Source organism: Musca autumnalis, unplaced genomic scaffold (genome assembly GCF_047663935.1).
Source record: "Musca autumnalis isolate F117 unplaced genomic scaffold, ASM4766393v1 scaffold_1, whole genome shotgun sequence".
Classification (NCBI taxonomy): Eukaryota; Metazoa; Arthropoda; class Insecta; order Diptera; family Muscidae; genus Musca; species Musca autumnalis.
In genome coordinates, this window is record NW_027411644.1 from 172,390,485 (window position 1) to 172,418,285 (window position 27,801).

The 27,801-nt window shown below is 37.3% G+C and overlaps 1 protein-coding gene across 14 annotated transcripts in view; it reads right to left on the reverse strand.

Moving 5' to 3' along the window:
• Positions 1-3,828: 3,828 nt before the first annotated feature.
• Positions 3,829-27,801, reverse strand: part of tws (protein phosphatase 2 regulatory subunit tws) — a 99,032-nt gene continuing 75,059 nt past the window's right edge. For all 14 annotated transcript variants that reach the window (XM_073958958.1, XM_073958946.1, XM_073958945.1 and 11 more), the window contains 3 exons: positions 9,816-9,967; positions 8,945-9,748; positions 3,829-5,325 (listed from right to left, as the gene is read on the reverse strand). In XM_073958958.1, the coding sequence (XP_073815059.1) occupies positions 4,957-5,325; positions 8,945-9,748; positions 9,816-9,967 (1,325 nt within the window). In that variant the 3' untranslated portion in view covers positions 3,829-4,956. The remainder of the gene's footprint in view (positions 5,326-8,944; positions 9,749-9,815; positions 9,968-27,801) is intronic.

Consider the following 27,801-nt stretch of genomic DNA (forward strand, 5'->3'; position numbering starts at 1 on the left):
TGTCTCGGAACGTCCTCTCTGCTACCCAAACATCAGAAAGGTTTGCGAAATCTCTGAAGCGGTGATTAGTGAACTCTATGGAACTAAGCCAATTAACATTCCAATGATTGATGAAAGTGCGGCGTTCAGAGGTGATAAAGTCGGGCGGTCTCCTAATGGAGAACGGCGAGATGGTCGTACCCAAGAGAAACGATGTGTTTCTAGGTGACGTCATTTGTCTCCTAATGGAGAATGGAATGATGTTGGGATCCAAGAGAAATTACGTGTTCCCAGGTTAAGTCATTTGCCCATGACCAGGTGACACGATGGTTGTATGTGGTGAACTGTGGCATACATAAATGTGTTCCCATACACATCCCCGAAGGGACACGAGAGACTTCTCTCATATCAATGAGTGCACGACGATTCATATTAAGGGGTTATCCCTAGTTGTGCAGACAAAAAACTCATTCTTCATAATTTTTTTACAAATAAACTACTAACATTTTTAAGCAGTTCTTTCTTTCATCCGTAAAAAAATTTTCGAGTTTTTAAAAGTGATAAGTAGAGGTAACCCTTAAGCTCACTGATATGGGACCTACTGTTTATCGCCGAGTCGGAACTCTGTGTCTTAAGACACCACTTGAGTAGTCAGCTAGTGCTTGGAAACAGAGGGGGTGAGACCGATTACATTTTACCAACTCTTGACTTCACTATACCTGACGTTTTAATACCCGATAGGGATGAATGGGTTCAGTGCAAACCAATTCCCGATAGCCTATCTATCTTCACTGATGGGTCGAAGATGGCACTGATGCTGGTGTGTACTCTGATGATCTGAACATTAGGTACTCGTTTAAACTTAATGACAACTGTAGTGTTTTCCAGGCAGAGGTCTTTGCAATATTGAAGGCCCTAGAGGCTCTAGTGGGAAGGACGGACTTAGCAAACAGGGCAGTCACTATATATGTAGACAGCCAGGCAGCGCTAAAAGCAGTAGGGTCTTTCACTATAAAGTCTAGGATCATTCGAGATTATAGGTCTATCCTGAAAACCTGTGGTATGTCAGTAAGATTTTGTTGGCTACATGGTCACTGTGGTGTTGAGGGAAATGAGATTGTGGATGAACTGGCGAGGCGGGGATCACAATCAACCAACATGCAAGTGGAGGTTGGTGTGAAACCTCCGCTTTGTCATTTCATAGACAAACTCACAAGGTTCTACGTTGAGAAAACAAAAAGAATTTGGCTAGATGCTCCTGGATGTCGGGTTGCAAAGTCAATCTGGCCCGTAATCTCGGCGCGTAGAACTGTTTCCCTTCTCTCGTTGTGCAAGTCGGAGATCGGAGTTGTTGTTGGGATCATTACTGGTCACTGCAACATTAGATCTATGACTTGCAAATGGGATAACAGCAGCAGTAGGCTGTGTGAGGACGTGGAAGAGACGGAGACAATTGAACATCTTCTCTGTCTGTGTACCAGATTGAGGGCCAAAAGGCACCGGCTTTTTGGCGTTCACACGACGGAATCCCTGTCTTCTTCTCTTCCGACCCCACAGCCTTGCTAACATACTGCAGAGGCCTTAAATGGCTATGGGGCGGGTTAACTTAAGTATATCAGTTAATCTACCTTCTAAATATCATCTGTTTCCTCTCCTTCACTCTCTTATTACCTTTCTACTTCTCCCCTGTCTCTTCACTTTCTATCTACTTTCTCCTATCCAAAACTAATCTCCATCTCCTTAGCTTACTTTTCATTCCATCACCAGTATATATCATCACCACCACCGGATCTGCAACTACTTACTTCACCTACAACCATCAACTACATATCAACTTTCTACACTACTCAACACCCAGGATGATCACAATGGACCACAAGGTCTCCGAGTGGAGTGGCTGCTACTTACAGCAGCTGCGCATCCTATAACCTAACCTAAGACACCACTTATACGGAAGTTTTACATGACAGGAATACTCAGGAAATGTCGCCTACATTTCACTGAGGGATTCATATTGGGTTTATAACCTGAAGTACAGATATTTATCGGCGGGATGTATACGTTAAGCAACTCTAATTCGACAGCTCCACGCCTGACTGCTACCCCTATACATTCCATGTACGGGTGGGTCATTAGCGCCAGACTCAAGCGATATAGGTCTGTATTAAACGAATGTTTCGATGAATTTCCATAGCATTGTTCTACCAGCCGCATAAAATGGTTCAGATTTGATAGAGTAGGACCTGAGATATTTAGGGGCCCGCTTGACTATAGACGTATTTATTCACCGGTCATTGATGTCCCTTTTCCTATTGTTTATCAGTTTCGCAGTCTGTTTGAGGCAAAGATTTCGGTTTGGAAGACACAAGATGACGCAGACAGAGGATATCACTGAGACGTTTACACCTGTTCCAGTTTCCATGTTAGAGTCATCGGTATGAATCTCTATACCGACTAGAGGTTGGGTGTTGTGAGTTCATTTCTTGACTCGAAGTTTATTTTCGATGGTAGATGAGTTAACGTTCTTGTAATACTGGGCCCAAAATCATGAATATCTTTCTAATTTAATTTCTTCAGTTCATCATTTGATGCTTATAATGACTCCTTCTATTACACTCAACCAAGTATTGTATACCGTTTTTTATCAGTTTTTCAATTACCTGCTACCACCATATATTCCATGTATAGGCCATAATAGTCTACCTCATCGGTTTGCATTGAACAGAGCATCCCGATAGGAATTCACGTTGCAAACATCGTTAGATGCTTCTGGAGGTTGGACTTCAGTAAAATCGAAATTCAAAAAGACTTGCAAAGGTTGCTTGATGATAAGCTTTGCAATAGCGCGAGATACTAAGGTTGGAAATGCTTTTAAGGGAGACCGGGTTCATCAGTAGATGGTCCCTATAAACCCCCTTATGGGTCGTTTATGGATGGCAACCGAACTTCAGTTAAGTTGTTGACATCCAATTTTTTCGCAATTTCCCTTTCTTTATTGAATTTCACTGTGCAACATTTTTAAGGTAATCTTGTGCTAACAATTTCTACTGAGGATTTTTTGAAAGTACAGACCCAAACGACAAAAATCCTAGTTGGGTTTTGTTGTATCAGATCCAGCATAGATATTATGGCCCCATCTAAACATGATTAAATATTGACTTTTTTAAAGCAATTCGGTACTGTATCTCTGAAACCAATGCGAATCTTCTCCTGACTTCTGAAGCAATCTTATAGATAAGAACAAGAAAAGAATATTTGGAAAAATAGTGAACTCGAAAAACTGCATTATAGGCTGAAATTTTATAATATATCTAAAAATGCCATATTTGTTACTTGCGAAGGTTCAAATTTTTGTCCGCTGGCCTTTCTGCCCTAAATTATATTACCAATTCTGTAGTTAATACTGCTCATCAAAAATTCTTATAACTTCGAAAGGTCGCCAATTTTTTTAGACCCATGCCATTACTAATTATTGAAATTGATTGCTTTTTTAGTAATTTTAAAATTTTCTTCAAATTGCACCCGAAAATGTGTGGAGATGTTTTCTTTTTTTCAAAAATAAAAAGTTACTTAAATCGATTATCGGATTAAATGGCAAAAACTGAAATGAGACATAGATTCAATCGACAATCACGAGCTCTATGGTTAGACCAATCCCAGACTTTTCTGTGTTAATTTTTGCTTCATTCGCACACTACTATAAACTTTAAACCAACTCTCTTTGCTTTGCATATCCCATAAATTTACTTGATTTCTTTTTTATAAATAAATTCTATGATTAATTAAAAAAAGTAAAATAAAACTTACAAATCATTTAGAGAAACAGAAAAATGAAATAAAAAATCAAACATTTTCAATTTTTTGGATTTGTTTATTTTTTTGTTTTGTATTATTATTAAAGTTTATTCTTATTATTCCTTTGTTGTGTTTTTTTTTCTTTTGTTTCAGATGAATGAAGATTATTTTGGGGGGAAGAGAGGATAGTAAATAAGCGGTAAGGAGAATTTCTTTTATTTATTTTCATCTTCTTCTCATTTTTGTTTTCCTCTTCATTATTTATAATAATAATAATTTGTTTTTTGTTGCTTTGTTTGTTTGGTTTTTGTTTGTTTCAAATAATTGTTTTGTTTTTATCTTGTTATTTTAACATTACAAAAAAACTAAGCGTTTGTTTTTTTCTTTTAAAAAGAAACGCTTATTATTATGCTTAATGTTTAATATTTACTTTTTTTGTTTTCCTTTTTTTGAGTTTTTTATATAAAATTAAAGTATTTCCTATAAAAACAAAAAATTTAAGAGTACGTTGTTGTATGTTTTTTGTTGTTTGTTTTGTTTTTTAGAAAAAGGCATTGATTTTTGTTTTTGACACTATGGCATATGTTTTTTTTAATAATAATAATATAATAATAAGTATAGAATAGACAAATGAGATATAGTATAGAGTGGATGGAGGGAAAGGATAGAGAGGGGAGGGGAGAATATTTATAAAGCGTTGTTTTTTTGTAGTTTCAAAGAAAAGAAAAAATAAAAGCCTTTGAGGTTAGTTTAGAGAGAGAAAAAAATATTACAACAAAATAATGGTGGGTGAAAAAAATATAACTTAAGAACAGTGGTGTTGTGTGACGGGGGAACAGAACAAGAAAACACTTTTAGTATTGATGCAATAGAAAAATATTCATTTTGTTTATATATAATTAATAATGGTTTGAATTTTTCTTTTGTTCCTTTAAGAAATCTAAGAATAGAAAGGCTCTTTTTGTTGTTGATTTTTAGTGGTTGGATTGGTTTTTTCTTTGTTTTCAATTTTTCTTACTTTGAAGGAGGAAAGATTGTTTGTTGGTTGGTTGTTTGTTGTTGGATTTTTCTTTCTTGTTTCAGAGTGTGTGTTGTGTGGTATATTATAGAGTACATCATAATAACAAAATATTGTTTGTAGTTGTAGTAGTAGTATGTGTAATAATAATAAATGAATGTAGGCTAGAATTTATCCTGAAATATGAACAAATTATTGGTGGCTGCCACAGCGATTATGTTCTCTTGCGGATGCCAAGCGGTGTGTAGAATTTTCTTATTGAAATCTAAACAATCAACACTGATTTCATCTTTTTTTCGTTTGCCACCAGTGCAAACTTTACGTGGCTTTAGCACCGTTTTCGGTTTGATAATGTCTCTAGAGGCCTCTAGGGTAACGTCTTTTTTCGTATTACGATCAAATACACGGAAAAAGTTATTATAACTGCCGGTCATTATTGAGGTATCTTTGCCATTCCAACAGCATTCGAATTTATCGAAAATGCAATCGTTCTCGTATAGAGAACACAGTTTAGCCCGCAAATATTCGTGGACCTGAAAACAAAAGAGGAAAACAATTAAATATTAATTATACAGCATTGAAGACAAAATTGTAAGCAAAGAAAATTTACAAAAGAGAAGAATAATTTGTGGTTTTGAAATTGTTTAAAGCGAAAATTGCACTTATATAAATTTTTAGGAGAGATAATACACTAACATCTTCAGGAATTATAATGGAAACGACAGGTTTATTCAAGGAGGAAATATTTTGTAACTATCATATTAAATAAACATCTTAACAGTACCCTACAAAACACCTGTATGCTCTATTCATCGATTCTGACCTAACAAAGTTTAAATCATAGACAAATAAAATAATAGACAGATAAATTGTAGTGTGCTTGTTTTTTGTAGGGGTCGCTCTTACACCCAATATGCTGTGTGTTCACTCAATTGCATTTTGTTTTTGGGTAAATTGCAAGATTTTGTTGATTTTTTTTATTTGAGGATGTAGATCCGGCCAATATTACCCACAGATTGTCTTTTACCATCATAAAATATGCATAGTTATTGTCATTTTAAAAATTGAGTATCTTGTAAACTGACTCAATTCTCATTGAGTGAGAGAATTTAGGTGAGAGGATTTCTTTGTCTATTCTTTTATTTGTCTATAGTTTAAATGATTTTTTTAATTGCAATGGGTCGGTGAAGGCATTGCATCCAAAGGTTAAGCTAATGTGACATGCATAGAATCTAAAATAGACTGGATTATTTGCAGGTCAAGCTCTTGTTGTTGTTGTAACAGGAAGCATATTATGTTTGCAAGCTATTTTTTCTGCTTCATCTGGTTCTATCTCCAGTTCTAGGTTGTAGCTATAATGCTACTGGAGTTAGTTGAGAAGGTTTGGCAGGGTGCAGTGTGCCGATCAGATATACAATGTGTCATCGATCCTTGTCCTAAATGAATATAGACGGCTGCACTATCCCGAGTGTGGATGAGTCACTATTTATAGATCATAAAGATCCCTCTTAACATGTCAGCGTGGGGGCCCTATCCACAATATAGTGAATAGGATGGCTCTCACGGAACACCCGAGCAAGTACATGCCATTATGTGGCAGTAGAATTTTCGTTTGCTCGTGCAGACAGTCAGTCCACTGCAGACATGAGCAGGCACGCTGTTGCAGTTCTCAAGGCGGCATTATGACAGTATATACGCGGACCACACTGGCGCCGCACATCATACCACAGGCCGACTCATCGCGTTACATGTGGCCAACAAGGTTTCTTTATCTGCACCTCAAATGCTGCCGGCTAGGGACTTGAGCTTATCGCAGATAGCTGGGACAAGCGCGGGCGACGTGAAAATGCTTTCAAATATGACCTCTAGAAGCTTGGCGTAGTTATTGGTCGGAATTCTGCTGCCATCAACCATAACATTCAACTCAGTACTCACATCTGCCGTACATGTGGTGGACAGAATCGTCATAGATTTAGTGGAGGATATTTGCATAGCCCTCACGTGGAAACAGTTGGTAAGATCAGTCAAATAGAAGTTCACCCTTTCACAGGGAAGGTACCTGACGGTCGTACAATTATCCGCATACCTTACTATCTTGAGGAGGGGGAATACAAAAGAGATAGAAGAGGGGGAATACAGGAGAGATGGAGGTTAAGCAGTTCCGGAGATATCACCGGTCCGGCTTCGACTTCTTGTTCTTGAATTTCACGTATGACTGGCGTTCATACATTCAATTGATTATCCAACGTTTCTGACATGACTGGAGGTTAGACTGCTCAATGTCCTCAAAAATCGTGGAGTACTTGGTATCAAAGGCTTTCGGGCGCCACTAACATTGTCCTATAGCACGACTTGTTCTGGTTGAGGCCTCTAGTATGTGTGGAGATGGCGTGCAGAGCTGTTGTCATGCTGTGCTGCTTACGGAACCCATACTGTTGATCGGCATCTGGATAGCTATTTCTGACGCTGGGGAGGACTAAAGTCTGAAGAGTCTTCGCATCTTTGCTGGCATCCTTGCCTTCAGCAGCGGGACCACCCTGCCCATTTTCCATACTTCGAAATGATGTGGGTGGCTAGTGACAAGTTGTGAGACCTTTAATGAGATACACGACTCCCGGCACATACAGATGTTTCAGCATTACCAGGGAGATTCCATTAGGGCCCACGTTTTGGATGATTTAGCGTTCCTGATGACATCCGCAACATCTTCCATTGTAAATTGTGACGGTTTGTGACGGTTGTGTAAATTGTGACGGGCTCTCCAAGTCACTTCCGGCGAGCTCGATAAAATGTCGATTGAAATAACTTGCGCACTTCTTCGGATCAGTCAGCGTAACGTCGCCAAACGCGACTGAGTTCCCATTTTCCTTCTTTCCATGTGGCAACTCTTCAGATGATTTAACCACTTTTTTCCCCTAGGCTCACCGACCAACCTGTTACCTCCGGTGTCAGCTCCATTACTCGGGGATCGCTGGGGTTGGCTCGTCGAAGCTCATCATGTTAATTTGCTAATTGAGCTGCCTCTGCTGGGAAATTTGGTCCCACTTCAAGTATTCGACCGGCGAGTGGTTGCCGATTTGATGATGTCCCGGAACGTCCTCTCTGCTACCCGAATGTGAGAAGGAAGTAGAGTTGGGCAATCTAGTTCATTGTCCTAGTTCAAAACGTATTAGTAACGTCATACAAATCACCGTGTGATATTACGTATTCGCAGTTTTTCCGTTTCGTTCAATTATACCGTGGAGCGGTAGTGCTCAGCCAGCACTATACCGAATGGCAAAACTCAACTATGCCCCCTATGACCTCTTTAAAACAGGCTAATGTTGGGCCTATTACATGAAGTACAGGTATTTATCGGCGGGATGTATGCGTTAAGCTACTCTAACTAGACAGTTTCACACCTGATTGTTACCCCCATACCTGACCCGAATACATTATTTTGCAACACCAATATCCTTGTCGGTTGTTTTGGTCTTTATCATTTTAGCAACTCCCGACATTTTTTAGATCGATATTCAACATTCCACAGTTCAAAATAAAGCAGTTCGTAGTTATGGGGTAGTGGTGCTGTGGCAGATACAAAGGTACATGCTTTAATAAGTCCTAGTAATGGAGTGTTGATATTTATCCTTGTTGCATTACTTAATAACCTATAGTTAAACCTATACATACATATCGACACCTCCAAATAATAGTATGCTAAGTCTAAAAAGTGAGTTTTGCAGGAGAAGCTCTCAAAGTTTGGAAATTTTTTTGAACTTCAGTACTATGCTAAGTCAATATTTGTTTATAACTTCTGTTCGGATTGACCGATCATTACCAAAATTAGACAGAATTGAAGTTAAAGGACGTTCGACACTTCCAAATAATAGTTTGCTAATTCTGAAAAGCGAGTTTTGCAGGACAAGCTCTAAAAGTCTGGAAATTTCTTTGACCTTCAGTACTATGCTAAGTAAATATTTGTTTATAACTTCTATTCCGATTGTCCGATCATTACCAAAATTTTACAGAATTTAAGTTAAAGGACGTTAAATATAAAAATGTAAAGAACTTGAAAACATGCTAATTCGACTTAGCATACTATTGTTTGGAGGCGTCGATATATAATAGTAATTTAGTTTTGTTTTCATATGTCCATTCTTGTTCACTTACCGGATACGTTTCAATGGGCTTTGTTTCCATGTGCAAATCCCATACTTTAATACTCAAATAATCTCTTGAGATCATATAACGACCTGAATTACTTAATTTCACATCGCTTATTGAACTAATGATCTCACTAAAGAAACTACGATTTGTTGGATTCTCTGGCTCTTCGAATTGTTTACTGTGCCGATCGCACAGGGCCGACGAACGCATATCGCACAAACGTATTGTGCCCTTTGAACTTGAGTACACAAAGACATTGCACTCGGTTGGATGGAATTCAGCTGCTGTTATCACTTCGGTCAATTCTTCCATATTTGTCGGTTTTATATCGACAATATTGAAACTTTGATCGGTAACTTCCAAATGCCACAGATTAATTCGTAAATCATCTGCTGATAAATAAGTCTCTTGATCTGAATTAACACTAATCGAATTGATGTGATAGGTGTGGGCGTTGGCAAAAATGCGTCTGGGTGATGCTTCGACCATTAGAGGGATTTGTTTAACAGAAGGAACTCGTAAGGCGGTAATATTTTGTGGATCCCTTGTTAGGCCATTTTCCTCTTTGGTATTATAGCCTTCGAAGGATTTGTCGCGCTCGCTGACTTTCCACAATTTAACGGTTTTGTCATTGGTCGAAAGCAGGAAGTGTGCAGGATTTTTTCTTCTTAACCATCGAATTTTATTGATTTTCTCTTCAATTTCTAATGATTTGAGATAATCGAATTCGGGTTCATGCGATTGGAATGTCGAATAGACATTATATTCACCACGTCGTGGATTTGCCGTTTTCGATGCAGGATCACGCTGTTGCCAAAAAAGAAGAAGCAGAGTTACATCAAAAATTTAAATGGAAAATTCGTTGGTTACTTACTTGGAAAATAACGACACGTCCACCCTTATCACCAGTTGCCAGCAACTCGCCATCGTGATTAAATTCAACACAAGATATGATATCTGCATCAGTTACATCATCATCTAAGGCTCCTTTTATTTGTGAGAAGCACCAACTAGCTTCTCCATTACCTGTAATTAAACAAAAACGGAAAATTAAAGTAGATTTTTAAATTAAATAAAATTTGTTATTGTATTATTGAGGTAAGATATTGTAGTCCAAAGAATGACACATCTATGTATGTAAATAATAAATACTTCGGGCCACTGATCTAATTTTATTACATTAGAATAGAATATCCCCAACTTATTTTTAAGTTTATTTCTCAATCTGTTCCATTCTACCAAAAGAGTTACCCTAAAATCTTTAGATGATTGGACCCGTGCGTCTCCATTTACAGACATTGCTGCCGACTTCCCAGCCATGGTTACCAAACAGTGTCAAAATTCATTTATAACCAATTTAAATTTTAATAAATGGCGTAATCAATATTTCCGTCCTTTAAGTTTCCTTACATTGTCGTTAGGTTAGATGTCACAAAGTTCAATTGTTTGTTTTGCTCATCGCCAAAAACAGTAGCCTTGTAAGTAAACCGAGTGACGGTTCTCTGTCTCCTCTATCATTACATCAAATCAAACAAATCACTCTCAATAAATGTTACTTTGTAAAGACACACACACACACAGAGATTCAAAGTGTCATTCAATCAATGGTGCTGTTGTTGCTTTTATTGTTGCCTTAGTTTTATTGAAATGCAGTTACTGGCTGGCTGGTTGGTTACACCCAAATCATGTCAATTGCCTTTCAGTGATGATCGTAATATAACATGAAACACATTAGTCTAAATTGTGAATGAAAAGGACAACAAATTGGTATTTGATAATAAGAAATTAAGACCCCACCATTTACAGTTGGTTTGGGTATAGGCCTCTTGAAATAATTATTGTTTGCCATCCATCGCCACAAGGATCTGTGACAGATGTAGATTAGCAAATCTATACTCGTGTATCCGAGTGCACTTAATTTATTATCATGCTATCTAACATCTGAGTCTAATCCATTGGTCTGTCCTGGTGTAACACCGGTCCATGAATTTGTTACATTTTTTAAACTACATCCAATACAAATCAAAATATTGTCGTTGTAAGTGTAAATGTTTGTAAGTTCGTTTTTCGGCCTAATCTGGCTCTCCAGTTCTAGGAATTTTGCAGTTGCAGTTGTTTCAGTATAACCATGGATATTCCACCTCAACCAACGCTTTCGATGAGTTAGCGTTCCTTATGACACTCGCAACATTATCCATTGTAAATTGTGGTGGTTTATAATCGGCATAAAGAAATCGAATGCGACGTAGTACATTTCTCTTCGCTGTCACTCCCGGGGTGCTCGACAAACTGTCGATTAAAATAACTTGTGCACCTCTTCGAATCACGGTAACGTCGCCAAACGGATTCGTGAGTGACTTAACCGTTGGCCACAATTCACATATTCCGGCTCCGCTAATGCTCACCGCTTTCTAGCTTTCGCCATTCTAGCCACATGAACCTTTGATGCGACTCAGATTCGATGCTAAAGGATTTGATACATTTTAGAGACGCTTAACTATCCACAAAGATAGTAAACAGTTCAAAGATCTCAGCATCCAGACTTTTTATCAATTCAGCTTAGTTTGGAATACATTACAGTCGTTGTCCAACTTGTTTGAGTGTTTTAGATTTAGCCTTTCACAGTAGACGTCATTACGGATACCTTATTACATCTTGGAACCATCTCTATAGAATGCCAGACTGTCCAGAGCAGGGTTCTTCGGTTCCAGTCATTTCTATTCGGGATAACGACCTCAAGATCTTCAAATCTCAAATCTAACTCGAGGATCCACATTAAAATTTGCTACAATTTCCCTTAAAATACGTCCATGTCCACGTGCCGCCCGATATTTAATGTTGAATCCCTTAGGTCGGATGTTCAGCAACGCATTCAAAGCTGCTTGTGGAGTACTTCTAAAAGCTCCCGTTATTAGAGTCGAGGCTGCTCGCTCTTTGTACCTTGTCCAGTTTGAAAGCTCTATCTCTACCAGTAACAATTCGTGTCGGAGCCTTTGCGGGTGCGACGACTTTAGAATCTCCTCTGGCTCCGATTACGCAACCCAAGAAGGGCTCTGATGATGATGAGACCATCAGATCTTCCTTTCAACTCAAAATGCAAATCTACGATCCATACAATCGATGTCTCATGAAAAACGACGTCGAAGCCAAAGAAATCAAAGACCCCATAAAAATTTCAATTCGTTTTCCTGAATCCATCAGCTCCTCTTCCACCCAAACCCTTTATTATGATATGCAGGCAGAAGCAAACCCCTACATTAACAAATATAATGGTGCGGAATATCGATGGGTCTGTGTTGGGTCGCCCTATACAAAGCCTCGACCTCTGAGCGTAATTAGTGAATTGAAATTTATGCTCACTGGCTCTAAGTAAGCGCACACTGCCGGTCGCTAGAGCAAATATTTGCCTAATGTGACCTTACCTTAAGTCATCAGTTGACCAAACAACACTCACAATATGTGGTGGTAAAGAAATGTAAAGCCTTTTAAAAAAAATCAGGTAATTATGAAAAAATTGATAGTATGGATTTGATCAACGCTGAAACCTTAAGGAGTCTTACTCCCAGCAAGATGACCTAGCTACGCGGTAGAAGGCACCGTGGGATCTAAATGTACCGTTCATAGACATGGCAAAAGTATCTAGTCGCAAAAGTATCCAAGCAAATCATTCTCTCAAAAAAATCCATAATCGCTACGCGACGAGAGATCACAAATGATCTGAATATAGCCTTCATTTACATGACTGCCGCCGATGGGTGAATAAGCGAACGTGTTTTGTCAAAGATCATCTACGAGTAAGGCACATCCTCCTCTCAGACGAAACCGTTCAGTGCAACAACTTGGCCACTCAACTATTTTGAAAATAATTATTTGAGTCTTATAAAGATAGCAGCTAGAACAGCTAACATCGCATGTTGGATACTATTGTAATATGCCGAGAGCAGAACGAGAATTATGAGTAACTTTCCGAAGGCGAGCTGGTACTTCACGTATGACCAGCTGACCAGAAGATTACCTAACATATAGAGAGGGCTACTGAAAGTAGGACATATGCAATACGGTACACAGATCTTGTACAGTTCTTCCATTTGAAATTTTTCAGAATATCAACTATATCTATGGCCTAAATAATGATTCTTCAACATATTGGATCTTATATTCTCACAACAAACTACGATATGATATTGGACTAACTTTTTTTTAGCAAAGCACAGAAAGTTGCAGCGAATGGGGAAAATAGTCATATTTTGACTTTTGGGTGCAGAGAAGACTTATCCTGGTTACGATCTTCAGCAACAGATAATGTCATAAAGGTATGCTTATTTGCTGTCGTTTCTTTGATGTGCTAATCATTAAAATCCCTTTTCACGTCATGGCCCTAGGCCAAATGCCACAGTAATGAAAGTGGGTAGTAGATTGTAATCAGAGCAGATTTTGTTTTTGCAAATAATTTTTGCAGACTAAAAAAACTCCAACATGACGTAACAAATATAAAACCTCAATATTTTATATATACGAAATATTGAAGGATGGCATCCAGCATTTGTTTGAGGACAAAGCAACACGAATGAAATAAACGATGACGTCTAAAGGAAAATAAAAAATCATGTTGGATAAAATACCCTCAATTTTTTGGAGATTAACCCATACTTTTCCCCACGGATAAGGAGAAAAAGAACAAACATAAGCGTCAAACAACAATGACACTTTTTCAATATTTGCTAAAAGAAAAAGAAGTGGTTGCCATTCCTCATTCACAGATAAATCCCTGCTGCACGGAACACTTGTGTAAGTCACTGTGATTGTATTGTGGCACTCTTTGTGTTTGCCTAGTGACAACTACGACTGGAAAAGGCCAAAAAATGTAATGCTCATCACATAAAGCTTAGCTCCGTCGTCCCCACATACACAGGGTTGTTGCCGACTTCTTCTGTCTGGTGACCTCATTGGTTTGCCACTACGACACAAGTACGTTCGTCGTTGTACTAATGTGTATTAGTACACATTTATGTTTTTGGCTCAGTTTTTATTCTATTTTATTTATGTTTTTGTTACATGACGTTACATGGTAAAGGATCCTGGCACAATATTGAGACTAGCGGTTGTGTTGTACGGTAGTAATAATACAATATAATTATGTATATATGCAGCTGTGGTTGCGACTTTTAAAGTTTTGTGGAAATTAAAATGTTAATTGGTATAAAAATTAATAAAAATATTGGCAAGATCCAAACAATAATATATTTTAAACTGAAATGGATGTACAGTAAGGTAAGAGTAATTGGGAAAACGTGAGGAAAAACATGCGTCAATTTCAGCACTCCAATTGCCCAATAACATCGGGAGCATAAAGAAAACGGATTGCACGAGGACAATCTCTGACCTTGAGATCTTACCCTCGGGGGTTCATTTTTTCAGGATGCAAGCTCGTGGGAACCGTTAACACAGATTCTGATGTGGATATTTACCTCATTCTGACAGTAATAAGCAGAAAGAAAATAGAATGGGTAGCAAAAACATACTCCAAACGCATAAATCAACTGTTCTAGATGGAAATTTTACCTGCAATGTTACAATTTACCTAATCGCGAATAAACCAGATTCTGTTTGTTCCTCTGTATTTTTCGTGCGTCTGTGAAAAAGGGACACCAAGTAAATCTTCGTCGAAGTACTACAGACCTATAAGCTTATCCGTCTTTCTCAAGACACTTGAAAGACTGATCGACTTGGAGATTAAGCAGAATTATACATTCAAGTATTGTGGAGATTGGCCGTTAGAAAAACACTGACTACACCTTTTTCAGATTTAATTCGAAACATTTCATTTGTAATTCGAGAATTAAATTTGTAGTTCGAATTATTCTATTTGTAATTCGAATTATTTCATTTGTACTCCAAATTATTCCATTTATAATTCGAATTATTCTATTTGTAATTCGAATTATACCATTTGTAATTAGGATTATTCCATTTGAAATTCGAATTATTCCATTTGCAATTCGAATTATTCCATTTGTAATTAGAATTATTCCATTTGTAATTCGAATTTCACTTAACACCAGCGTTTCCAGTACTCCCTAGAAATGTATAATTTTTGCAACTTAATTGCGATGGACTCCGAGGTAAGTTGCTTGTGCCTGACTCTAATGACCCGTACATGGAATGTGTGGGTTTAGGTATTTATCCCGCCGATAAATAGCTGTACTCTAGGTTATAGGTCCAACATTAGCTCGCTTTTGCTCATCATGAGTTGTGGCATTCGGTCCTCGGAAACGACCAGAGTGGTATAGCGTTACGTTTTGCACGGCCAATGAGAACGCGTCTACCAGAATTGACGGAGTGTGTCACAGTTCGCCAGACATAACCATCGTGTCTGGCCTATTTTCAAAGAGTTCACTAATCACCGCTTCTGAGATCTGCCCAACCACAGTGTCAGGTGCTGACTCTGGAAGTTTACAGGTTGCTCGGTGAGCACAAGCAGAACAAAATGTTAAATCATCTGAAAAGTTGCAACATTGGAGCCGAAATAAGTGTATTGAGGGTAATGGTTAAGTCACGCTCGAACCCTGGAAAGAAGGAAATTAAAAATGTTAAAAATAGGACATCAGTCACGTTTGGTGACGTTACGCTAACGGATCTGAAGATGGGCACAAGTTATTTTAATCGAACCGCGGGAGTGATAGGGCGAAGAGAATTGTACTACGTCGCATTAGATGTGTCCCTGCCGAGGATGAACCACCACAATTTAAAATGGATGATTTTGCGATTGTCATCAAGAACCGTAAATCATCGAACGCGTTGGGACCTGATGGAATCTCCATGGTAATGCTGAAACAGCAGGATATGCCGGGAAACGAGTATCTCACTAAAGTTCTTAACCTATCTCTTGCCACCCACATCGTTCCCGAAGTCTGGAAAATGGGCACGGTGCTCTCGATACTGAAGCCAGGCAACGATGCCAGCAAGGTGAATCGTACAGACTGATTTCGCTTTTGTCGCCCGTAGCAAAGATCCTTGAGGCTTTAGTCAGAAATAGCTATCCAGTTGCCGATTATCAGCATGGGTTCCGTAAGCAGCACAGCACGACAACAGCGCTACACGCCATCCCCACACATATTAATCGAGGACACAACCAGACAGATCTCGCGATAGGACAGTGTATCTTCCGACCAAGTTTGAAATGTTGAATAATAAATTACAGGAACAAGAAGCCCAAGCCCCGTAGAGTGAAACAGGGTGTTCGCTAAGGTAGGGTGATAGCTCCGTGTACAATAATGTATTCTGAAATCAATATATCACTGAATTTCTGCATTACCTTTTCATTCCAGAATACATTATTGTTAACACGGAGCATGTCCTAGGAAAATAATACATTCTTTTCTGGTGTCCAGATGAAATGAATGTGTAATCTACGAATTGTTTGTATACTGATTCCTTTACCTACGGATTTGGGAATATACTGGGTAATCAATATGCAAATTTTTGGTCATTTTACATTGCTTTTATCGATTACAAAGGTAATACGTAGTTCATAAACGAGAGTAAAATCAAATTTAAACAACTGAACATCATTCCATATCGGCGTAGGAGAGAATATCCTTCTTCTATCTCAACAACACTTGTGTTTCACTAATTTGTATGATATATTTTTTGTGGACACAATTCTGCGCATTTTTTATAAATGTACCCTTTTAAAACATTTATAACTATGTGATGATTATTGTTTACTTTAGGTTTTATTTTTAAAACAATATTTATACAATGTTAATTATATGCAAACACCGCTCTAAAGTCGCTTGGGGCATAACAACAGCGCAAAAGTCATAATGTAATTTCTGAGGCAGATGAAACCATACCTATTGATTTTTTAGACCGCTATAGTGGAATTTTGTAACAAGTTAACGATAGATAGCGAAAATGTTCAAATTCTAATTAGAAAATATTGGTTAAGTTTTCTAAAATGTGTAATTTTTGTTTATAAAACCACATCTCTAAATTATTTTTTCTAATTACAAAAATCTAACTGACAATCCATCTCAACAAACAACTAACTAATGTATGTATGTGGGACAGATGAATTGTTTTATCTGACATCTACATGCATATAAAATGGTAATTATTTTACATTTCGTTCCAGCAATTTTTATATTGAAATAATAAAGAAAATAGTATTCTATTTTTAGAATCGTTTTCTCCAATTATACTACCCGTTAGGCACCTACAATCTATCTACCCACCACCCACTATCCACAGCAACCCATTTATTCATCCATCTAACTATACACCTCTGCTCCTCCTGTTTCCACTAGTCAGACCATAATTCTTTCTCGGCACGAGAAGTGAACAATAATACAACAACAACAAGTCAAGTCAACAACAATCAATAATAATAGTCTACAATAAAAACAATAAAAGCAACTGAATTGTTGTTTAGTTCGAATCAATGAATGCGCCTGTAAAACTTAAATAGCCTACGATTCTTTCTTCTTTTTTTTTTGCTTTGTTCCGACACACACATGTCAAAGGTAGCTGAACTTTTTAGTGTTGATTGGTATCTTTGAATGACGATGGCGGGCGACGACTGCATTGGGCAGAGTATTAAGAGAGACAACCACAATTGTATATGGAGGAGATTCCAAAAAGCCAACAAACAGGAAATATTATTATCAATATTTATTTGTGAAAGAATTATGATTCTGTATAATTTAAATTGTGTTGATTTATAAAATATTTTTCTTGTTTGTAGAAGGTGCTGTAATTTTAAATAAGATATTTGATAAACTAACATGAGCTTCCAACAGAGAGCGTTTGATAGTCCTTCAAAACCAGAAGTAGCTTACTATGGGGAGGATGCGGCTTGAGCTGAAAATGAAGCGAAAATAAATCGGGGACTTTGTCATGTTAAAGACGATCAGGGTCATTCCTTCGTGACTACCATCCCCTCAGTGTCTACAAATAAAATTTTCCATTAAGCGACAAGTCTCCAAAATGATCAAAACTTTACAAATTCCACGGCAATCCTGATTTTGTATAGCAGTGTATAAATACGCTACTACTGTGCACACATAATAGCATGTAATGTGAATTAGTTGCTCTTTTAATTGTGTCTTTCCTCATGGGAAGGAAGACAGACAAACTGACTGACAAGGTAGAACAGAAACAATGTTAAGAAAATACGACCATCACTATCCAACTGCCAGCAGCAAGTACTAATATACACGCCAACATTAAAAACAACAACAAAACCAAGCCAAAGTGGGAAAATAAATTTGCCCTAATGTAAAAAAATTCCGGGTCAAGGTAATGTGAAGAACCGTCTAAATGAATAGAAAAACACAAGCACACATTTTTCATTATGTCCACCCGCAGTACAACACATATTTGGGATAGTTTTCGTTCTTTCTCTTGGGACCATTGTTTGTCTTGTGTGCCGCCAGACAGACAATGTAACAGTTTTAGGTTATATGTAACATCATGGTATGAGATGCACTTGTGATTCGCGTCAAAAGGAAAAAACACCATACCACCTACCCCACCCCATCCATTAACGAGAAATGCAAAAACAATGTAGTCGGAAATAATTATGAAAATATATAGGGGGTATATGCGAGATTTTGGAATGGGAAATATAGTTTGCAGGACGCATTAAGATGCTTTTCACTGAAAAAAACTAGAAAAATGAGCATAGGTAACATTAAAAATGGTGTAAAAACTCGGACAAAATTTGAAATTTTGCAAAAAAAGTGTCTAAAAATAACCACTTCTGGGCTCTTCCTAACTCTCGAAGGGAGCAATCGATTTGGTCCCAACTTGGCACATAGTATTATTCCTTCCAGATGTACATACACCTTTTACAGATGTAATTCGAAATATTCCAATTGTAATTTGGAACATTTCATTTGTTATTCGAGAATTCCATTTGTAAATCGTATTATTCCATTTTAAATTCGAATTTTTTCCTTATTTGAAAATTTTGCCTTTTTAGGCGATCATTTTTATTAATAATTTTTAATTAATTTCTCGTTGGATATCGAGCTTAATGATCAATAATGCATCTGAAAAAGGAAAGCCGACGACTCGAACCCACACACCCACCACCATGTGACACGACATGTTTCGCCTTTGGTAAAGAAGGCTCCTCAGACATATCGGATGTGGGACGGTTTCGCTATCATCTAACTTTTACTCTTACAAATGCAATTTGTTTTTTAAAATGCTGAATCTTTTTTTCAGTCATTGTATGGCTTTTATGATTTTTTCATTTATAATTCTAACAGCCTGTTTCTGTATGTCGAAAGAAGAATGTGTGCGAAAGAAACACGTCCAAACTCTTGTGTGTTTTTCAAATTTGTTTTTTGTTTTGAAGCAAAAGCAAAGGTAAAATTATTTCGAAAAATTAAGTTCGGGCGTGTTTCATTCGCACACATTCTTCTTTCGACATACAGAAACTGGCTGTAATTATTACATTTGAAATTCGAATTACTCCAAGTGTAATTCGAATTATTTCATTCATAATTCGAATTATTTTATTTCTAATCCGAATTTTTCTATTTGTAATTTGATTTCAAATTATAAATGAAAAAAATCGAACTACAAATGAAAAAATTCAAATTATTTATAAATTAATTTTAATTCTCAAATTATAATTGAAATAAATCGAAATTTAATTGGAATTTTCAAATTACAAGTGAAATGTTTCGAATTTCAAATGAAATAATCAATTTACAACTTAAATTCTTCGAATTACATGTGAAAATGGTGTAGAATAATACGAATTTCAAATGGAATAATTCGAATTACAAATGGATAAATTCGAAATACAATTGAAATGTTTCGAATTACAAATGGGATTATCGAATTACAACTAAAATGCTTTGAATTACAAAGGTGTGAGTCGGATTCGAATTTCGACTATATCGGACCACATCTTCTGGTACCTCCCACATAAAATTGGGAAACATTGAAGTTTTAGAGATCCTCTCGGATAGTTTTGTAATAAATTTTAACCGGTTTTCCTTTCTGACCACTTTACGATGGTATATTTTTTATCTGCGGCAAGTCCATATTTCCTGAGATAATGGTCTAAAAGCTCCAAGAAACCCTAAAGACACCAACTAAAATGACAAATCAGCAGGATAAATCTAGCAGGGAGTTTCTGATTGTTCCTAACTTTGCACATCGTATTATTTAATTCATGCATGATGTATCAGGTTGGAATATGGACTATATTAGGAAAAGTGCAGTTTGAGGACTCGTCTCGGATTTATTTGAAATTGTTTGCAGAAGGTCCCTATTATAACGGTACATTTTTTCCATACTTCCTGAGATAATGTTTCAAAAGCTGCAAAAAAACCTGCCGGCACCAATTAAACTGGGTAATACGTAAGATACATAGGACCACTCTTTGCGGTACCTCCCACACAAAGTTTGGAAAGAGTGCAGCCTAAGGACTCATCTGGGATCGTTTTTAAATTTTTGGCAACATTGTATATGCGACTCTAGTTACGACGGAAATTGTTCCAAAAACCTCTACATACGTCAGAAGTTATATGTTAACTTCTTTTCTTTAGGTTCGAAGTTGAGGATATATCTCTGTTGGCACAACTGACGGACACTTTCTTACTTATTGGCTGGCTGGAGCGCACGATAGAGCTCTCGAACGGATCACCAAGTGGATTCAAAATGTGATTCTCATATTTTGTCCAAACTTAGATTAAGTCCGAAGATGGCCCATTATCGATCCACTGAGAATATGAGAATACGTTTTGCCCACACTTTGCACATCGTAAAATTTCCTCCAGACATAGATTGGGTTCGAATGGGACTATATAGGTCCATTCTTTCATGTACCTCCCACACAAAATTTCCTTCGTAATATTTTATCCATAGTTTGTTTCGAAGCTGGACCATATCGGTACACTCCTTCCGGTTCAAAAATATTCACTAAAATGGTACGAGCGATATCTTTCGAACGGATCAACCCAGTAGGTCCAAACTGGATCTCCTAACATTTTGTCTAACTTTAGTTTAACTGCGAAATTGGTCCATATCGATCTGCTCCTTAGGGTACCTCTCCTTTATCATATTTGATAAAGAGCAGTTAGAGGTCTGTTCAAAGATCTTTGGAAATTTCATATCGATGCTCCTTGTGGCCCAGTTTACAGCGATATTATGTTTTTCGTGGGGAAGTCCATGCTTCCCGACATAGTGGTTTAAAAGTTCTAAGTTTTACGGTCTTCGAGCGAAATGAATGGTGTGCGCGATATCCCAGCATAAATACTCATTACAAAACCTCTTTCCTGTCTTTGTCCCCTGCTACACCACCTTCTTATTTAATTTCAAGCTGAACACAATGGACCGCTCAAAGACAAGAGTGAAGTGGCTGCCAAAAATCAACGGTAGCTGAGCAGACTAAAACCCAACCTATCCAATTATTTTTACAAATGCATGTCGCGCGTAATAAGTGATTATTTTTGGCCCATAAAATAAGTAGTTACTACAAGTCGTTTGTAATGAGTATTTTTGCTGGGATCATCTATTGAAAAGAAATGACTTCCAAAATAAGATCGACTTCCAATCCATTCATTCAGTTACCACCCCCGCCACTCTTTTGGGATTTAATCTTTATTACGTCCAAAAAGGGCCACAAAATCGGAAAACTCCTCAAACACATACTTAACCCACTTAAAGCCACTGGTCATTTAAACGACACAAAAAAGGTTGCAAATATTGACGTTAAACTCGGGTATTTTCGAATATTTTTGTGGGGTTTTTTACATGTTGTTATAGTATTTTCTGTTACCTATCATTATTTCAGTATTTTCTTCATAAAAAACCAAGGGATTGTCATGTAAGAATACACAGAAATTAGCCTTCCAAGTTTTCGGCATTTTAAAAATCGGTTCAGATTTGGATATAGCTCCCATATACTAGAGTTGAGTCGTTCATGAACGAACCGGCTCAAAGGAACGATTCCGTCAAAAGAACGAACGGATTCGTATCCAGCTCATTCTTTTATATCGTTCATTTAGATCCGCGATGGACGAATCATTGCTTCTTACAAAATTAACAGCATTGGTTTTGCAGTCAAACTCTAAACCAGTGTTCACCAACAACTTCAAATGCAACCGCTCCGTTTGTGTTGGGCACACACACGAGATTATCTATCCCTCTCTAGATAAACATCGTGTGCGTTAATTCATTGCTAAAACAAAGAAGATGATCGGTGGTGAGAGCAACGTTCAAACTCACCACAATTGCGATTGTGTGTGTTCACACAGACACGGCTCGCGAGCCCAGTGGTGATTAACACTGCTCTAAACAAACGCTGCTTTAGGGCAAGCAGCACAAATTTCCACACAAAACAAACAATGATTCAGAGAGCTACTCTCGCTCAGTAACTCACCTCATTCAGTAGCACATCTCGGTCATATCTTTCTTTTGTATCATTCGTTCATCTGGTTCTTTCATATCAAAACCACCACCACTATGTTCAGAAACAAAACAACCCCCATTAGCACACAAACAAGCAAGCAACACAACAGCTGTGTCATTCGTGAACGAACATTTTCAAAAGAACGATTCGGTGAAAAGAACGACGGAGTCATATGGAGCAGAGAACGAACGACTTCAAAAGAAAATAATACAGTCAAATGTATTGTTGAACGAAAAAGAGCCAACGAACGAAGTAAACGACCCGGATCTTTTTGGTGAACGGAATGAAAAAGATCGATCCGCTCAATGAACGAGATTGCCCAACACTACCATATACACATATGGCCAAAATAATAAGTACACGCATAAGTATGCATATTTTTCGTTCAATTCAGAAAATGTATTAACTGTAAGACAAAGTTCAGTTTAAATTTAAGTTTTGCAACATAAATGACACTTAAAAATAAATTTTGCGTAGATCTTCAAGATTGACAAACTTCTAAATGCGTTATTAAGAAAAAAGTCATAAAAATTGATGGACAAAATAATAAGTACATTTTGGAAATCATTAATTAATATTAGTATATTCAATTGTTTTAGGATAGATTGTAATATAGGATGTTTATATTATGTATATCTGTTGCTTCCACCTTTATTTTGACCTACTTTTTGTATTCTTTTTGGCATATTGCTTAGAAGTTTGCTGTAATATTCAAAAGTTATTTTATACCTCATTTTTTAATAAAATTCCAAATTTGATGTTTATTTTGGAACGATTGTATACCAACGCGCTATTTTAAGTGTCCGCAAAGGTTTTCTATTTCATTCATGTCCGATTACTGCATAGGCGAGTCACGTAACTTTATTATATTGTCCTGCAACCCATCCTTGCCATATGGGGATGCATGTTTTGGACCGAAGTTCTATTGAAAAATCCATATAAAAACAAATTTTCTTCTGTTTGTAGCAACAATGTGTTGGCCAATAAGTTTTTGTATTGGAAATGGGTCCCAGCATCTATAATGTGATATATTGGATAAAGACCATACCAGGAAAAATAATCAGCCTCACACCATTATGTGGCTACCTCCGTGTTTAATTGGATTTTTGTAACTACTGTATGAAATTCCTCTCCCTTGAGATTGAAATTCATCTTGCCGTAATTGTTACCGAATAAATTTATTTTATTCATTTTTATTTCATTGCTCTAGAGGAAATTTCGCCAATTTTGTCTATGTACGTTTTTCCGAACCAACCCATATGATTGTTAATTAAGGAAGACCTCGTCAACAAAATTTTTTCCCGAAACATTTGAAAGCCTTTTGTTAATTATTCTGGTAATTTGGTAGCCCCTAGTATTCTCCGAGCTATTCGGGTGAATATAACATTACCTATTCCAACAGTAATTACCCAAGATGAGTTTAATAGGTCTCTATAGCGAGAGCAACCATGGGTCTATCGATTGTTTATTGTTGCCTTTTTAGGCCTACACCGTGTTTCTTCAGTTTTATTTTGGTTTCAATGTGTTTTAGAAAAAACCCACCGGCTTTTCCAGGGATTTGGCTATTATCGAAAATGTTTTCCCTCATTTCTTAATTTTGACTCCAATCTCCTCTCTCCAGTGTAATAGTGCTCATTTTGTCCCATCCATCAATTAATTTTTTTATTTTTGTTCAATATTATTAGCACAGTTAAATTACTAACCAACCAACGTCGAGGAACGGACGAAGAGAGGTATGATCGCACTCTATTCATGTAAGAATTCGATTGGGAAAAGTTGGGGTCTAAATCCAGCTATTATACACTGGTTGTATAATACTGTGGTGAGACCCATCCTATCCTACGGATGTCTTGTCTGGTGGCATGCGCTTCGACACAAATCGAACTCGGGCAGCATAGACAAGGTGCAAAGGGCAGCCTCGATCCTGATAACTGGAGCTTTTAGAAGTACACCACAAGCAGCTCTGAACGCGATGCTAAACCTCTTGCCCACGAGAATTAGCATCAAAGGTCAAGCAGCACGTAGTGCTCTAAGGCTACATGAATTGAATCGTTGGCGTGACAGCACCTATGGTCATGCATGCATTCTTCGAGAGCTAGGGCCAAACCTTGGCTTAAATCAGCAGGGGAAGTTCAGCGACTACTTATCACCAATCCATAGATTTGATGATTTTGAGGTCGTTATCCCTAGTAGAGATGACTGGATCCGTGGTAACCCTCCTCTGGACGGTCTGGCTTTCTATACAGACGGTTCCAAGATGGAAGAAGGTACCGGAGCTGGCGTCTACTGCGAAAAGCTTTGCCTCGAGTACTCTTATAGGTTGAACAGCGACTGTAGCGTTTTCCAAGCAGAAATCTTCGCGATCAAAATGGCCGCAGAGTTGATAAAAAGTCTGGATGCTGAAATCTTTGAACCGGTGACTATCTTCGTGGATAGTCAGCCGGCTCTTAAAGCCATCAAATCCCCCAATATCAAGTCTGAGGCCGTTCTTGAGTGTAGAACTGCTTTGGCGAACCTAACTAACGCTGTCCGACTCTGCTGGCTACCGGGTCACTGTGACATTGTGGGAAACGAGAAGGCAGATGAATTGGCAAGACACGGATCTCAATCAACAAGACAAGCTATCACTGTTTCTATTAAAGCACCCATATGTCACGTTTTTCGGAAGGTGGAGACGTTCTTTGAAGAACAGGCCAAGGAACTATGGCATAATGAACCAAGGTGCAACGTGTCAAGGGCCATTTGGCCGAATCTTTCAACAAAGAGGACAACTTCGCTTTTAAGTCTGAGTAAGTCAGAAATCAGGGTATTGACGGGAGTCATTACCGGCCATTGCAACATCCGAGCTTTTATCGGCAAATGGCAGGATGATGGCGTGGACTATTGCAGGCTCTGTGAAGATGAGGAGGAAACGGAGACGATCGAGCATATTCTATGTCGTTGCCCGATGTTAACTCGAAAGCGGTATAGACTAACAGGAGTACGCTTTCCTCCAAGCTTAACCTTCTACTCAAACATGGAACCAACAATCATAAACAACATCATTAAAAATCTGAAGTGGCTGGGACGGCGCGACCCATAAGCGTAACTACTTCTCTGACAGTTTTTTTTTTCCACCATCGCCAAAAAACCACCCTCTCTGTCTTTATTACATCTTCATTATTTCTTATAATTAATTCATTTATTATTACTCTCCAAACCACACCCCCCTTTTTTCTTTATTCTTCTCTCTTTTCTCTTCTCTTTTCAGGTAATTCTGAACCTCCTTTTTTCTTTATGGATGATCACAATGGACCGAAAGGTCTCCGAGTGGCGTAGTCAATATACATATATATTGACTACACATCCCCAAACCTAACCTAACCTTTATTAAAATTTACTCGATTATTGGTAAATAATAAAAAAAATCCAAAATGTACTTATTTTTTTGGCCAACCAAATTTTGAACTTTTAGAAAAAAGTGGCACAGAAACAAAATATTACCATTTTTTTGCGTTTTTTATGCATGTTGCATCATTGATTACGAATAGAAGTTTCGAAATGTAAAGCAGTTCACATCTTTTTTGAGAAAAAACTGATTGTGGAGCACAAAATCAAACATAAACTATGATGTACTTATTATTTTGGCCATATGTGTATATTTTCGACCGATTTGAGGCATTTGATGCACGAAACACGCTATATATGTCCAATTTTGATGAAATTTGGACTATGTGACGGAATTTGGTGAAAAATTATATCGAAATCTGTTCTGATTTGGATTTAGCTCCCATATATTTTACATATTCACAGTGGTGTAGGGTGTTATATAGTCGGCCCCGTCCGACTTTGATCCTTTCCTTACTGATTAATTGTTGAAAAGATTTGAAACAATTTATCGAATTATCCTTGACTTTGCTAAATGCATTTTTAAAGCGCTTTATAGAAACTTGATTTGTTTAATTTTGCATTATCATTGTATTGGGTACAAAAATAATATTTGTGATCGTCATAGGTAAAGAAAATAAACAAAACGAACAAAAAAAGATTAAACGCAAAAACAATGACGCAATATAGAATCAATTAAAATCACTTTAAAATTTATTCATTTTCTTACAATAGAGTGCATCAAACTTGAAAGGGGATCATCGACTAGAATACATACAAACACATGCGCGGGAAACTCATACGTCAAATAGTATAGATGGGGCGGGTATTATCAAAAATCTCCCCATGAACCTAGATGCGTATTTTATAACATGGATGAGAATTCGATAAATTGTATTAGATTATTCACATTCGCATAATATTTACATTTGAGACACTCTAATGTCTCTACATAAATCCAGATTGACATGTAATTAATTCTATGCATACATTTTATTTGAACAGGGTAAAACTTGTTGCATGATAAGTAGTGTTGTTCTGCTGCTGCTGATGCAACAAATATTCGCCATAGTTCTTTCAAATGTTGCCGAATTGTATATTTATTATTTATTTATAGCATACACAAATACAAATGCACTATCGGTGTATAAAAATAAAAATGAGTATCAAGGACGTGTTAATGGGGAAAACCTAAAGAATCATTTGGTTGGTTACTGCATCAACAAAATATATAATATTTGTTCTTTTTTTTTTTTTTTTTTTTTTTTGAAAAAAAAAAAGAGATCACTACACTTCGCTTGGACTCGCACATTTGTCTGGGTATGCTCACCAGACACCACGACATCATTTTCTACTTGGTTAACAACCGGAGCTTCGGTGTCTACACTTTTCATGCAAAACCTTTTTGGGTGGAAAATTGTTTTCTAGCCTTCCCACACACAGAACCCAGACATCGCTGTGACTTTAATCTGAAGCTTTTATCTAGAGAGATATCAGAACAAAGCTCTCCATAAGGGACACAGAAGGACCATTTTTTAAAAATATTGTTAAAAAAAAAAAAAAAAAACTCCCAAAAGAGATTTACCAGATTCAGAAAGAGCAAGAATTTGAGAGAATAACTTATTTGCATTCCAATGGAGGTATTTATTTCTACAATCTATCAATTGTTAGCCACGCGGTTCTTTTTTATAGCATTTCTTTTATTAAATAATACTCCTGCCAAAAAACGATTTTGGTTGGTCACTATAGGTTTTTTATGTGTTTTGATCTTTGTCACATTTCCCCATATTTCGTTGTAACCAGAGCCACCGGAATTGTTTTCAATTTTCATCGAAACAAGTCCATCTTCGAGGAACATTTGAAAACAATTTTCGAACAGCCCTTAAATTGCACTTAAGCTAAATTTTGAACTGTTCTGAGGGAAGTGCTCGAAGGTGTTTTCCTATATATATGTACCTTCTTGGAACATGATGTACGTTTGAGAGAAATATTACTGCAATATTGAGCAATAGTTGGACAATGTCAGTTACTCGTTTGAGTTATCGTGACCACCAGCCAT